At 45.5% G+C, this 16,224-nt stretch overlaps 1 protein-coding gene across 1 annotated transcript in view; it reads right to left on the reverse strand.

Moving 5' to 3' along the window:
* Positions 1–16,224, reverse strand: part of LOC120048976 (phospholipid-transporting ATPase ABCA1-like) — a 301,645-nt gene that overhangs the window by 195,298 nt on the left and 90,123 nt on the right. Inside the window, exons 15-16 of the mRNA XM_038995238.1 lie at positions 15,464–15,589; positions 13,753–13,974 (exon numbers count right to left, since the gene is read on the reverse strand). Coding sequence (XP_038851166.1) covers positions 13,753–13,974; positions 15,464–15,589 — 348 coding nt within the window. The remainder of the gene's footprint in view (positions 1–13,752; positions 13,975–15,463; positions 15,590–16,224) is intronic.

Below are 16,224 nucleotides of genomic sequence, written 5' to 3' on the forward strand. Positions count from 1 at the left end.
TACAGGAATAAGATTTAATTCTACTACACCGGCCCTGACCCTCGTCGCATGTGGCAGGGCATGCAAACTATTACGGACTAGCTCAGTCGCGAGCTGCCCAGTGACACAAGCCTACCAGATGAGCTAAATGATTTCTATGAGCGCTTCGAGGAAAGCAACACTGAAGCATGCATGAGAGCACCAGCTGTTCCAGACGACTGTCTGATCATGCTCGCCATAGCCGATGTGAGCCTGACCTTTAAACAAGTCAACATTCACAAAGCAGCGGGGCCAGACGGATTACCAGGATGTGTACTCAAAGCATGCGCGGACCAACTGGCAAGTGTCTTCACTGACATTTTTAATCTCTACCTGACCGAGTGTAATACCCACATGTTTCAAACAGATCACCATAGTCCCTGTGCCCAGGAAAGCGAAGGTAACCTCCCTAAAGGATTACCGGATACCATAGACCCACTCCAATTCGCATACCGCCCCAGCAGATCCACATATGACGCAATCTCAATCACACTCCACACTGCCATTTCACTCCTGAACAAAAGGAACATCTATGTGAAAATGCTGTTTATTGACAACAGCTCAGCATTCAACACCATAGTGCCCACAAAGCTCATCACAAAGCTAAGGACCCTGGGACTGGGCACCTCCCTCTGCAACTGGATCCTGGACTTCCTGACGGGCCGCCCCCAGGTGGTAAAGGTAGGCAAGAACACATCTGCCACACTTATCCTCAACACTGGGAACCCTCAGGGGTGCATGCTTAGTCCCCTCCTGTACACCCTCTTCACACACGACTGCGTGGCCAAGCATGTCTCCAACACCATCATTAAGTTTGCTGACGACACAACAGTGGTATGCCTGATCACCAACAATGATGAGACAGTCTATAGGGAGGAGGTCAGAGACCTGGCAGTGTGGTGCCAGGACAACAACCTCTCGCTCAATGTGAGCAAGACAAAGGAGCTGATCGTGGACTATAGGAAAAGGAGAGCCGAACAGGCCCCCATTAACATTGTAGGGGCTGAAGTGGAGCGAGTGGTATGGTATGGCAACTGCTCGGCATCTGACCATAAAGGCGCTACAGAGGGTAGTGCGTACACCCAATACATCACTGGGGAAAAGCTTCCTGACATCCAGGACCTATATACTAGGCGGTGTCAGAGGAAGGCCCAAAAAATTGTCAAAGACTCTAGTCACCCAAGTCATAGATTGTTCTCTCTGCTACCGCACAGCAATCGGTACCGGAGTGCCAAGTCTAGGACCAAAAGGCTCCTTAACAGCTTCTATCCCCAAGCCATAAGACTGCTGAACAATTCATCAATTGGCCTCTCAGACTATTTACATTGACCCCCTCCCGCTTTGTTTTAACACTGCTGCTACTCGCTGTTTTTTATCTATGCATAGTCACTTTACCAAATATCTCGACTAACCTGTACCCCCGCACATTGACAAGGTACTGGTGTCCTGTATATAGCCTCGCCTTCTTATTATGTCATTTTCTTGTGTTACTTTTTTGATATATACATTTTTTAAACATTCGTTTATTTAGTAAATATTTATTTTACTGCATTCTTGAACTGTTGGTTAAGGGCTTGTAAGTAAGCATTTCACTGTAAGGTCTACACCTGTTGTATTCAATGCATGTGACAAATACAATTTGATTTGATATTCAGGCTATATGTATGAAAGAAAAACTACTAAATGGGTGTCCCGGTCGCGGCCGGCTATGACACAGCCCGGGATCGCACCGGGGTCTGTAGTGACGCCTCAAGCACTGCGATGCAGTGCCTTAGAACACAGCGCCACTTGGGAGGCAGTTTTAGAGATTTATAACAATTCAATTGTTGTATTCTTATTTCTACTCATTGTTAGTTAGTAAACTTAGCTAGCAGCTAACATGCTGGATGGCCAATAATTGTTATTTACATCTGTTTGGAATCCTATCTTGCATCATGCCTATCATTTTTTTAAATTTGAAATGCATCCATAGTCATAATCATAACCAATGTCAACCCTCATCAATTGTGTTACATAGCTAGCCTGTAAAAGTATTTACAGTTGCTGTTTTTACACGTTTGCAAAAAAGTTACATAACAATTTAGCATGTGCCAGGCTAACTAGCTAGCCAATTCCAGTCATGTGCTAACATTTGCTGGTAAACCTAGCTTTAGGTGGCTGGTTGTAACATTACAGCTTGCTGTTTAGTAGCCATATTTACGACTAAAAAGAGAAGAGGTAGGGCCTCCCGAGTGGTGCAGTGATCTAAGGCACTGCATCGCCTTATATTTAACCAGGTAGGCTAGTTGAGAACAAGTTCTCATTTACAACTGTGACTTGGCCAAGATAAAGCAAAGCAGTGCGACACAAACAACAACAAAGAGTTAAACATGGAATAAACAAACATACTGTCAATAATACAATAAAGAAAATCTATATACAGTGTGTGCAAATGAGGTAGGATAAGGGGGGTGTGGCAATAAATAGGCCATAGTGGCAAAATTATTACAGTATGGCAAATTAAACACTGGGGTGATAGATGTGCAGAAGATGAGTGTGGAAGTAGTGATACTGGGGTGCAAAGGAGCGAAATAAATAAAATAAATAACAATATGTTGATGAGGTAGTTGGATGGGCTATGGATGTCCACTAGAGGCCGTGTGTCACATGGGTCTCCCGGCCGCGACCGGGAGACCTATGGGGCGGCGCACAATTGGCCCAGTGTTGTCTGGGTTAGGGGAGGGTTTGGCCGGCAGGGATGTTCCTGTCCCATCGCGCACTTGTGACTCCGGTGGCGGGCCGGGCACAGTGCACGCTGACACGGTCGCTAGGTGTACGATGTTTCCTCCAACATATTGGTGCGGCTGGCTTCCGGGTGAAGCAAGCGTTGTGTCAAGAAGCAGTGCGGCTTGGCTGGGTGATGTTTAGGAGGACACACTACTGTCGACCTTCGCCTCTCCCGAGTCTGTACGGGAGTTGCAGCAATTGGATACCATGAAAAGGGGATAATAAATAAAAAGAGAAGAGGTTTTACAATCGAGATACAATTGATCTCCGATTGTAAAACCTATTCTATTTTTAGTCCTAGATATGGCTACCTGTAGTTGTTTAGCTAACTTAGCTAGCTAGCTACCTAACTACCTAAGTTAGCAAACAGAAAAATAATTAGATTTCCCCCTACTGTAACACAGTAGTATAATCGCCAGCAATACATAATATGGGTCTCAGTAGATCAACTAAAGTTAGGTAGCTAGCTAGATGGCTTGCAGGAAAAATAACGAACTTAGCTAGCCACCATATGTGTCATATGCCCTCTTGGTGCTGGCATCGGCTGTAGCTGAGTTTCTAGCTAAATCCAACTCTTTGTTTAGAATCCTCTTCGCTATATTCCAGTTGAATGTCACCATGTAGCTAAAAAAAATGCTCCATCTTTGAATCACGCCATTGTGGTCTGGTCAGTTCTTTCAGTTTTTCCCAAAGGATTATGTTTTTAGTATCCGCCTCCCTTTCAAAAAAGTCTGCCTTGAGGGAGGAACAGGGCCAGAGTACGCACCACCCCAGAGTTGTAGTCTTTCAGAGACTGGAAAAATGTGTAAACTTGTATATTTAGCAATGAATCCGCTGATAGGAACATCGCTGAAGACATCCAATGGCTCTATCGAACAAGGACAACTATCTCTACACGCACAAAACATGTATAGTGCGATCCGTATCACATAGAGCCTTTGGAAAATGCAACAAAGCAGCACTACATTTATTTTCAGATCTCGCCCCCTCCATCAATAGACCGGAAGCCGTCATAGGGTGTATCATTCAGCACGCAAAGCCCAGACCTGCCTTCCTCCTGGGCAATTTAATGTACGTGTGAAACATCTCACTGACCTAGAAATTCTTCAGACACGATGAAAACACATGTGAAATTCCCCTTTAAGGAATATGTTTATTCCTTAATAAATATTTTAAGAAAAGATATTTCAAAAGAACAGAATGGGATATTTTTGGTTTAAATATATAACTGTGCTTTGAATGTTAGTCAATTAATTATAGGCCTCTAGTTTATTATGTGTAGGTATACATTTTTGCTGGCCATGCCATAAACGGATTCCTGCTTACACAACTGGACTCAACCCATTCTACTTGGGACTTGGACCTTTGTGACTTGAGATAATAGTGACTTGGTCCCACCTCTGCTTATCACTCCCAATCTAGAGGGTGCTGTGTAATAATTTTAAGATTAAAATGTGTGAATTCTTTGAAAATTACTCATCCACCTTGTCAATTCATGTCAGCAATGCAAAACATTGAGGTGAGGGGAATGTGTTTTCTTTATTTAAATGTTTGAATTATGGGAATGTACATGAAAAATGTGGTTTGTTGAATAGAGGAAATGGGGAGCTGCATTCCAAACCTTTTTCTGATTTGCTAAGTCAAGCCATGTTGTAAGTAAAATTGGGGGGAAATTAGCATTGGGGGTTGGTTGGGGATTGTTATCACATGGAATGTGGGGTTGGTTGTCACTATCAACTCCATTATAACCACATTGATCAGAGCCAGAATACAATAAATCCCAAGCTCTTTTGTGCTGTTGTTGCTATAGAGACCTCCCTTCCCAGTAAACACAAACTCCTTTGGCCGACGAATCAAAATGTGTTGGGAATATGTAGTGTGGAGACGTCTGTGCAAAGTCTAAACTGCATCATGTACTGTATACATCCTATGGGCAGTGGTATCTGTGCTATGTGGGTTTGTTGCCTCCCTCTCTCACACACATTTTTCTGTCCCACACCCACACATGTACATATAAATGTGCAAACACACGCATACACACGCATAAATTCCTGAAGTTTAAACATTGTTCGATCAAAGAAACGCTATTTCTAAGACTGTGTGCTATATTGCTTAATTTCCTGTTACAAAAGGAATAAACTGCTAGCAAACATTGTGACAACCAACCCCATACTGTGTGACACCACCAACCCTGCGATGGGGCTGGTTCTCACAGGTGCACAGGGTGGAAGAAGATATGACGATAAAAAGGGTCCCTATTTCAACCCAAGACCTTGGTCTTTCTATTAATTAATGTTGAAAGGAGTCTTGTGAGATATACTGGTGCTGAGAAATAACACACAAGAGTAAAACGTGTAACAACCAACCCCGGTCTCCCCTACTTTTGGCAGAGAGCAGTCAGAAAAGGAAAAGTAATATCACCGTTTGAACTAAACCTTAAAAGCTCAATAACTGCACCATATAGGAAATGAAACAACATGACTCAATGTTATTATTATTATTGTCAGAGGAAATCTCCGACTTTCAGATCACAGAAAAAAGTATCGCAAATTGATTTTGTATACAGTAAGGGCTAAGGGCAATGGGGTACACCCAAAAACACGCAAACTTAATGGGGAAAGTTGGGAGAGATCAATAAATAATTGGATCAAATGGCAAATACAATAACAACAGGGAGTTCTTGAAGTTAACAACCTAGTTCTGGTGATACATTGGCAGAGTTAAAAGGTTGAGAGAAGAATGGTTACAAGGCACATAGGAATATCATTAATAGAGCCCCACAGTGGAAGTGTCATAATACCCATAAAACCTCGCGGTCAAACAGGAAAATGGTTCCAATCGTTTTTCCACCATTCATTTTCCAATAGGGGATTTTATAAACATTTAAAATAAGGGCTGTGTTTCGTCTAAGCTTACCCTGGCGTGACATTTTGATAACCATGTAAATCTCTGTTGTAAAAAGTGACTTTTATCAATATATTTGGCTCAATTTACTCTCAGATTCAAAAAGGCTTATTGGCATCAAAGTAGACATCATGCAAGACTACAAATCCCTGCAAGCTCCTGCACGTCACCTCTAGCTGACGCCTTTGCTAACAGGTATTGTTTCAATTTAAAATACTTGCACAAGACAGTTCACAGAATTATCTATTTAAAGAAATGTTGCCAATTTATTAATTACTACATTTAGCTAATATTAGATAGTTAATCCAGAGATTCTTACCCTTGACTAAATTCAGCAATCTCGTGAAGATCATCATGGCATAATTAGCATTTCATTTTGGCGGGGTAAATACAGGTGAATATATTGCTAAAAGTCACCTTGTCCTAGAGAGATTTACACGGTTATCATAACGTCATGCCAGGGTAAGCATACACAAAACACAGCCCTCATTTTAAGTGTTTCTCAAATCCCCTATGGGAAAATTGAAAAACGATTGGAACCATTTCCCTGTTTGCCCGCTAGGTTTAATGGGTATTACAGTGCCTTGTAAAAGTATTCATCCCCCTTGGCGTTTTTCCTATTTTGTTGAATTACAACCTGTAATTTAAATAGATTTTTATTTGGATTTCATGTAATGGACATACACAAAATAGTCCAAATTGGTGAAGTGAAATAAAAAACAGAAAAGTGGTGTGTGCATATGTATCCACCCCCTTTGCTATGAAGCCCCTAAATAAGATCTGGTGGAACCAATTACCTTCAGAAGTCACATAAGTAGTTATATAAAGTCCACCTGTGTGCAATCTAAGTGTCACATGATCTCAGTATATATACACCTGTTCTGAAAGGCACCAGATTCTGCAACACCACTAAGCAAGGGGCACCACCAAGCAAGCGGTACCATGAAGACCAAGGAGAGCTCCAAACATGTTATGCTGGTGAATGAGGACCCAAAAGCGACGTAATAGAAACAGAGTCTTTATTCCAGTCTTAAACAAACAATGATTCTCCTGGATATTATCAAAGGTAAATCCAAAACAGGAAACTGAAATCCTCTCGTCAGAAGAGAGGAACGACTGGAGACGCGACCACAGACTGCAGGTCGCTTCAGGAAGGCACAGGCCGTAGCTGACATAGACACCTGCTCACACGCAGCATCTGAAGAAGGCAAAAACACGACAGGGCGGAACAAGGACACAGAACAGCAAACATCAAACAAGAATCCGACAAGGACAGAAGCGGAAGACAGAGGGAGAAATAGGGACTCTAATCAGAGGGTAAAATAGGGGACAGGTGTGAAAGAGTAAATGAGGTAGTTAGGAGAATGGGAAACAGCTGGGAGCAGGAACGGAACGATAGAGAGAGAGAGCGAGAGAGGGAGAGAGGGAGGGGGAGAGAGAGGGATAGAAAGAGGGAAAGAACCTAATAAGACCAGCAGAGGGAAGCACAGGGACAAGACATGATGATCAATGACAAAACATGACAGTACCCCCCCACTCACCGAGCGCCTCCTGGCGCACTCGAGGAGGAACCCTGGCGGCAACGGAGGAAATCATCAATCAACGAACGGTCCAGCACGTCCCGAGATGGAACCCAACTCCTCTCCTCAGGACCGTAACCCTCCCAATCCACTAAGTACTGGTGACCACGTCCCCGAGAACGCATGTCCATGATCTTCCGTACCTTGTAAATAGGTGCGCCCTCGACAAGGACGGGGGGGGGGGGGGGAAGACGAACGGGGGCGCGAAGAAAAGGCTTGACACAGGAGACATGGAAGACAGGGTGGACGCGACGAAGATGTCGCGGAAGAAGCAGTCGCACAGCGACAGGATTGACGACCTGAGAGACACGGAACGGACCAATGAACCGCGGAGTCAACTTGCGAGAAGCTGTCGTAAGGGGAAGGTTACGAGTGGAAAGCCACACTCTCTGACCGCGACAATACCTAGGGCTCTTAATCCTACGTTTGTTGGCGGCTCTCACAGTCTGCGCCCTGTAACGGCAAAGTGCAGACCTGACCCTCCTCCAGGTGCGCTCACAACGTTGGACAAAAGCCTGAGCGGAGGGAACGCTGGACTCGGCGAGCTGGGACGAGAACAGAGGAGGCTGGTACCCAAGACTACTCTGAAACGGAGATAGCCCGGTAGCAGACGAAGGAAGCGAGTTGTGAGCGTATTCTGCCCAGGGGAGCTGTTCTGCCCAAGACGCAGGGTTTCGAAAAGAAAGGCTGCGTAAAATGCGACCAATCGACTGATTGGCCCTTTCTGCTTGACCGTTAGACTGGGGATGAAACCCGGAAGAGAGACTGACGGAAGCACCAATCAAACGACAGAACTCCCTCCAAAACTGTGACGTGAATTGCGGGCCTCTGTCTGAAACGGCGTCTAACGGGAGGCCATGAATTCTGAACACATTCTCAATGATGATTTGTGCCGTCTCCTTAGCGGAAGGAAGCTTAGCGAGGGGAATGAAATGTGCCGCCTTAGAGAACCTATCGACAACCGTAAGAATCACAGTCTTCCCCGCAGACGAAGGCAGACCGGTAATAAAGTCTAAGGCGATGTGAGACCATGGTCGAGAAGGAATGGGAAGCGGTCTGAGACGACCGGCAGGAGGAGAGTTACCTGACTTAGTCTGCGCGCAGTCCGAACAAGCAGCCACGAAACGGCGCGTGTCACGCTCCTGAGTAGGCCACCAAAACCGCTGGCGAATAGAAGCAAGCGTACCCCGAACGCCGGGGTGGCCAGCTAACTTGGCAGAGTGAGCCCACTGAAGAACAGCCAGACGAGTAGAGACAGGAACGAACAGAAGGTTACTAGGACAAGCGCGCGGCGACGCAGTGTGAGTGAGTGCTTGCTTTACCTGTCTCTCAATTCCCCAGACAGTCAACCCGACAACACGCCCCTCAGGGAGAATCCCCTCGGGGTCGGTAGAAGCCACAGAAGAACTAAAGAGACGGGATAAGGCATCAGGCTTGGTGTTCTTATTTCCCGGGCGATAAGAAATCACGAACTCGAAACGAGCGAAAAACAACGCCCAACGAGCTTGACGTGCATTAAGTCGTTTGGCAGAACGGATGTACTCAAGGTTCTTATGGTCAGTCCAAACGACAAAAGGGACGGTCGCCCCCTCCAACCACTGTCGCCATTCGCCTAGGGCTAAGCGGATGGCGAGCAGTTCGCGGTTACCCACATCATAGTTGCGTTCCGATGGCGATAGGCGATGAGAAAAATAAGCGCAAGGATGGACCTTATCGTCAGACTGGAAGCGCTGGGACAGAATGGCTCCCACGCCCACCTCTGAAGCGTCAACCTCGACAATAAATTGTTTAGTGACGTCAGGAGTAACAAGGATAGGAGCGGATGTAAAACGCTTCTTGAGGAGATCAAAAGCTCCCTGGGCGGAACCGGACCACTTAAAGCACGTCTTGACAGAAGTCAGAGCTGTGAGAGGAGCAGCCACTTGACCGAAATTACGAATGAAACGCCGATAGAAATTAGCGAAACCGAGAAAGCGCTGCAACTCGACACGTGACTTAGGAACGGGCCAATCGCTGACAGCCTGGACCTTAGCGGGATCCATCTGAATGCCTTCAGCGGAAATAACAGAACCGAGAAATGTGACAGAGGAGACATGAAAGGCGCACTTCTCAGCCTTCACGTAGAGACAATTCTCTAAAAGGCGCTGGAGTACACGTCGAACGTGCTGAACATGAATCTCGAGTGACGGTGAAAAAATCAGGATATCGTCAAGGTAAACGAAAACAAAGATGTTCAGCATGTCTCTCAGTACATCATTAACTAATGCCTGAAAGACAGCTGGAGCATTAGCGAGACCGAACGGCAGAACCCGGTATTCAAAATGCCCTAACGGAGTGTTAAACGCCGTTTTCCACTCGTCCCCCTCTCTGATGCGCACGAGATGGTAAGCGTTACGAAGGTCCAACTTAGTAAAGAACCTGGCTCCCTGCAGAATCTCGAAGGCTGACGACATAAGGGGAAGCGGATAACGATTCTTAACCGTTATGTCATTCAACCCTCGATAATCCACGCAGGGGCGCAGAGTACCGTCCTTCTTCTTAACAAAAAAAAACCCCGCTCCGGCGGGAGAGGAAGAAGGCACCACGGTACCGGCGTCGAGAGAAACAGACAGATAATCCTCGAGAGCCTTACGTTCGGGAGCCGACAGAGAGTATAGTCTACCCCGAGGAGGAGTGGTCCCCGGAAGGAGATCAATACAACAATCATACGACCGGTGAGGAGGAAGAGAGTTGGCTCTGGACCGACTGAAGACCGTGCGCAGATCATGATATTCCTCCGGCACTCCTGTCAAATCACCAGGTTCCTCCTGAGAAGAGGGGACAGAAGAAACAGGAGGGATAGCAGACATTAAACACTTCACATGACAAGAAACGTTCCAGGATAGGATAGAATTACTAGACCAATTAATAGAAGGATTATGACATACTAGCCAGGGATGACCCAAAACAACAGGTGTAAAAGGTGAACGAAAAATCAAAAAGGAAATGGTCTCACTGTGGTTACCAGATACTGTGAGGGTTAAAGGTAGTGTCTCACATCTGATACTGGGGAGAAGACTACCATCTAAGGCGAACATGGGCGTGGGCTTCCCTAACTGTCTGAGAGGAATGTCATGTTTCCGAGCCCATGCTTCGTCCATAAAACAACCCTCAGCCCCAGAGTCTATCAAGGCACTGCAGGAAGCAGCCGAACCGGTCCAGCGTAGATGGACCGACAAGGTAGTACAGGATCTTGATGGAGAGACCTGAGTAGTAGCGCTCACCAGTAGCCCTCCGCTTACTGATGAGCTCTGGCCTTTTACTGGACATGACATGACAAAATGTCCAGCAGAACCGCAATAGAGGCAAAGGCGGTTGGTGATTCTCCGTTCCCTCTCCTTAGTCGAGATGCGAATACCTCCCAGCTGCATGGGCTCAGTCTCTGAGCCGGTGGGAGGAGATGGTTGAGATGCGGAGAGGGGGAACACCGTTAACGCGAGCTCTCTTCCACGAGCTCGGTGACGAAGATCTACCCGTCGTTCTATGCGGATGGCGAGTGCAATCAAAGAGTCCACGCTGGAAGGAACCTCCCGGGAGAGAATCTCATCCTTAACCTCAGCGTGGAGTCCCTCCAGAAAACGAGCGAGCAACGCCGGCTCGTTCCAGTCACTGGAGGCAGCAAGAGTGCGAAACTCTATAGAGTAATCCGTTATGGATCGATCACCTTGACATAGGGAAGCCAGGGCCCTGGAAGCCTCCTTCCCAAAAACTGAACGATCAAAAACCCGTATCATCTCCTCTTTAAAGTTCTGATAATCGTTAGAACACTCAGCCCTTGCCTCCCAGATAGCTGTGCCCCACTCCCGAGCCCGACCAGTAAGGAGTGATATGACGTAAGCGATCCGAGCTCTCTCTCTTGAGTATGTGTTGGGCTGGAGAGAGAACACAATATCACACTGGGTGAGAAAGGAGCGACACTCAGTGGGTTGCCCAGAGTAACATGGTGGGTTATTAACCCTAGGTTCCGGAGACTCGGAAGACCAGGAAGTAGCTGGTGGCACGAGACGAAGACTCTGAAACTGTCCTGAGAGGTCGGAGACCTGAGCGGCCAGGGTCTCAACGGCATGACGAGCAGCAGACAATTCCTGCTCGTGTCTGCCGAGCATTGCTCCCTGGAACTCGACGGCAGTGTTGCGAGAATCCGTAGTCGCTGGGTCCATTCTTGGTCGGATTCTTCTGTTATGCTGGTGAATGAGGACCCAAAAGCGACGTAATAGAAACAGAGTCTTTATTCCAGTCTTAAACAAACAATGATTCTCCTGGATATTATCAAAGGTAAATCCAAAACAGGAAACTGAAATCCTCTCGTCAGAAGAGAGGAACGACTGGAGACGCGACCACAGACTGCAGGTCGCTTCAGGAAGGCACAGGCCGTAGCTGACATAGACACCTGCTCACACGCAGCATCTGAAGAAGGCAAAAACACGACAGGGCGGAACAAGGACACAGAACAGCAAACATCAAACAAGAATCCGACAAGGACAGAAGCGGAAGACAGAGGGAGAAATAGGGACTCTAATCAGAGGGTAAAATAGGGGACAGGTGTGAAAGAGTAAATGAGGTAGTTAGGAGAATGGGAAACAGCTGGGAGCAGGAACGGAACGATAGAGAGAGAGAGCGAGAGAGGGAGAGAGGGAGGGGGAGAGAGAGGGATAGAAAGAGGGAAAGAACCTAATAAGACCAGCAGAGGGAAGCACAGGGACAAGACATGATGATCAATGACAAAACATGACAAAACAGGTCAGGGACAAAGTTGTGGAGAAGTACAGATCAGGGTTGGGTTATAAAAAAATATCAGAAACTTTGAACATCCCACAGAGCACCATTAAATCCATTATTAAAACATGGAAAGAATATGGCACCACAACAAACCTGCCAAGAGAGGGCCGCCCACCAAAACTTACGGACCAGGCAAGGAGGGCATTAATCAGAGAGGCAACAAAGAAACCAAAGATAACCCTGAAGGAGCTGCAAAGCTCCACAGCGGAGATTGGATTATCTGTCCATAGGACCATTTTAAGTCGTACACTCCACAGAGCTGGGCTTTACAGAAGAGTGGCTAGAAAAAAGCCATTGCTTAAAGAAAAAAATAAGCAAACAGATTTGGTGTTCGCCAAAAGGCATGTGCGAGACTCCCCAAACATATGGAAGAAGGTACTCTGGTCAGATGAGACTAAAATTGAGCTTTTTGTCCATCAAGGAAAACGCTCTGTCTGGCCCAAACCCAACACCTCTCATCACCCCGAGAACACCTTCCCCACAGTGAAGCATGGTGGTGGCAGCATCTTGCTGTGGGGATGTTTTTCATCGGCAGGGACTGGGAAACTGGTCAGAATTTAAGGAATGATGGATGGTGCTAAATACAGGGAAATTCTTGAGGGAAACCTGTTTCAGTCTTTCAGAGATTTGAGACAGGGACGGAGGTTCGCCTTCCAGCAGGACAATGACCCTAAGCATACTGCTAAAGCAACACTCGAGTGGTTTAAGGGGAAACATTTAAATGTCTTGGAATGGCCTAGTCAAAGCCCAGACCTCAATCCATTTGAGAATCTGTGGTATGACTTATTAAAGATTGCTGTACACCAGCAGGAACCCATCCAACTTGAAGGAGCTGGAGCAGTTTTGCATTGAAGAATGGGCAAAAATCCCAGTGGCTAGATGTGCCAAGCTTATAGAGACATACCCCAAGAGACTTGCAGCTGTAATTGATGCAAAAGGTGACTCTACAAAGTATTGACTTTGGGGGGTGAATAGTTATGCATGCTCAAGTCTTCTGTTTTTTTGTCTTATTTCTTGTTTGTTTCACAATAAAAAATATGTTGCATCTTCAAAGTGGTAGGCATGTTGTGCAAATCATATGAAACAAACCCCCCAAAAATCTTTTTTAATTCCAGGTTGTAAGTCAACAAAATATTTTGCAAGGCACTGTATGACACATACTGTGGTACTCTATGCCCCTGCTTACAATCCAAATGATACTTGCGTGTCAGCGCAAGGATCTATAGTTTAGATCATGGGGATCGCACAGTGGTTGGATATTATCCCAGCATCTGTACTGTGTCTGTGCGTGCTTGTGTGTGTGTGTGTGTGTGTGTGTGTTTTAGTAACATTGGTTCTGGAGACCCAAGCTTTTGTTTTAACACAACATAATTAATCAAATCATCAGTTTGTTTATTGCATCAGGTGTGCTATTAAAGCTTTGCGAGAACAAAAGCCTGCACACCATGTCTACCATGTGCCTGGTGTTTACTGTATGTTTGCAGGTAGAACCCCACAACTCTCTTGGTCAAAGTACAACCTTCCTCTGTGTTCAACACCATTACAAAATAATTTACTTAGTCTTCAATACAGTTCCAAATCCAAACCCTAATAAACACCCACTGGGTCTCTGCTGTTCATTATGGACTTGTGGTGGAAGTAACAGTAGTTCCATAGGTCCACTCACCACAGAGATTTTGACCTGGAACCCCAAGACGTCCCTCCAGGCATAGCAGAGGAGGTGTGGAAGGTAGAGGACGAAGTAGATGAGGCCACCGCACGCTGCCGCCAGGTTGGCCTTGGAGAAGAACACGCTGATGAGGAAACACTCCATGATGGTGGCCATGCAGAAAACCAGCATGAAAACGAAGATCACAGAGGGGTCGCTGTACTGCAGCACCTTCCCATACTGCACCGGGAAAGGGCCGGGATGAAAGTGATAATAAAAGGGGAAAAAAGGGGGAAGATACAACACTGTGACCTTGTTCGAAATGCATCTTCCTTCCTCGTTTTCATGAGTTAATCACAGATCTGTAAGTGATGGGTGACAGGTGAAAGTAAGGCTATTGTAGTTTGAGGGTTCTTTACATAGTGGATGGATGACTACGGATAAACACTGGATATATACAGATTACTATTTTGCAGGTTTAATGACAAACGTACCATAGTTTACAGCCATGCGTAAACTAAACTACTTCCTGTTCCAACAATTAAAAAACATGTGACCAATCAGCATAAAGCAAAGTAGTTGTTAGGTAGATAATCAATTACCATTACAATTCCAAACAACTGATTCAGCATATTTTTAGAACTACACAACCATGACTGAGAAAACAATAATATATCCGATCAAATAATCCTACATTATCATGGTTTTACTTTCACTAATACAAACATTTTACATATTTGATTACTTCAAGGAAGGATGTATTTCTTTAAGTATTCCAGTGGTAGCCGCTAAACTACCCGAGTTAGCACTTTGGGAGTATTGATTGCCGATGGATGTTCGAGGCATAACCATTTCTTGTGTCTAGCAGCTCAGGCAAGAGAAGGTTATTTTACAATGAACAAGCTTCACAGACAAAAGCAGAGTGATTGCGACTGATTGTGGTGATTAACTTATTATTTGTGAAGACAGCACAAAGAAGCACAGAAATAAAGCTTTTGATTAAAATGACTCATTGTTAATGATTTGACAAGCTGTAGGCAGAGTTACTTACCAGGTGTTGATAGCGTCTTATCAAGACTACTACTAAAAATATATCACTTATTGTACTTCTAACACAGCTTCAAAATATGATTTACCATCATGTTGACGTAAAGGATGGTCAGTCCTTGCATCCATAAATCGGTCTATGCAAGTGCTTACACCCCTGCCCCATCTCAACAGCAATCCAACTGGTGGAGCTGCCGTTTTGTTGTTTTTCTGTAGGAGTGAGCCTTTATTTGTTAGTCTATGGTTAGTTGTAATATAACCCCTATAGTGGCGTAACTCTGCTTATCAGCATTACAAGGAAATCCTTTCCCAATCTTGGAGGTTTGTGCTCCAGGGCAACTCAAGTCTTTGATTAAACTCTCCTCCTCGCTACCATTTTCATTGAACAAACCCAAACCCACTGAATACTGTCATTAGGAGTAATGCTACAGCACTTTTTTTACTACAAGCAGTGGTATGCAAGCTAACAGCCTCACCCAAATGTATCTAAAATGTTACAACACTAGGCCCAGGTCTGCTGTTTGGTATGACTTCTAATTATAGTTTATTACAGGCTTATTACATGCTTATTACAATACAAGTATCACTTTCCTCTCATCAAGTCATTGACAGCCTAAGCCCACATTTGATGCCCACAGCCCTCCAAGAACTGGTGAAAGGTCTGGAATTAGTGGTGAATCACCTTGAGGATGAGGGTGAGGAGGAGCGCACTGACAGCCAGCGGCAGCATGCTGGACACGGCCCAGCTCAGCCAGTAGGTGGAGCTCCTCAGCCCCATCATCCTCACGGTCTCCTTCAGACGCGCCTCCTTCTCCATAACGATGCCCTTCACGATCATTGCCACCGAGTAGATCCAGGCCAGGGTCATGTACAGGGGCAGAGAGCGTGCCAGCGAGCGGAGGAACCTAATAGGGGGAGGGGTCAGATGGGAGAGGAAGAAGGAGGGGGCAGAGGGTACACGGCCCAGTCACATCCGGATGATGATTGACATTTTCTACTGAGCTATGGTTGTGGCAAAATACCAATGAGTGTATGATGTACCTACAGTGGTAACTTGATTTCTAGCAAAAAACTTGATAGATACATTTAAATTTACAGCAAATTTACTTGATTTGTCGTATCAATGGGGGCTGTGTTCCTGCATGGTGGAGATAGAATTCAAGTGACCTGAGATATGGATTTCCATCTTTTTGATCTCATTCATTTTCTGCAAAGTAACTTTGTTACCTTGGCAGCAGTTATTAATAAATCATTTTTTAAACCCTTATTTTACCAGGTAAGTTGACTGAAAACACATTCTTATTTACATTGTCATGACTGTCATGGGTGAGGATCAAAGGCCTCACATCAGCTTGGTAAATAGCTGACAACTACCAAACCCTCTTACCCACAAAAGAGGGAAAAGGGGGGTGGCCCGGTTTTGACACATTAACACTCGGTCGT

The sequence above is a fragment of the Salvelinus namaycush genome, chromosome 6 (assembly GCF_016432855.1).
Source record: "Salvelinus namaycush isolate Seneca chromosome 6, SaNama_1.0, whole genome shotgun sequence".
Lineage (NCBI taxonomy): Eukaryota > Metazoa > Chordata > Actinopteri > Salmoniformes > Salmonidae > Salvelinus > Salvelinus namaycush.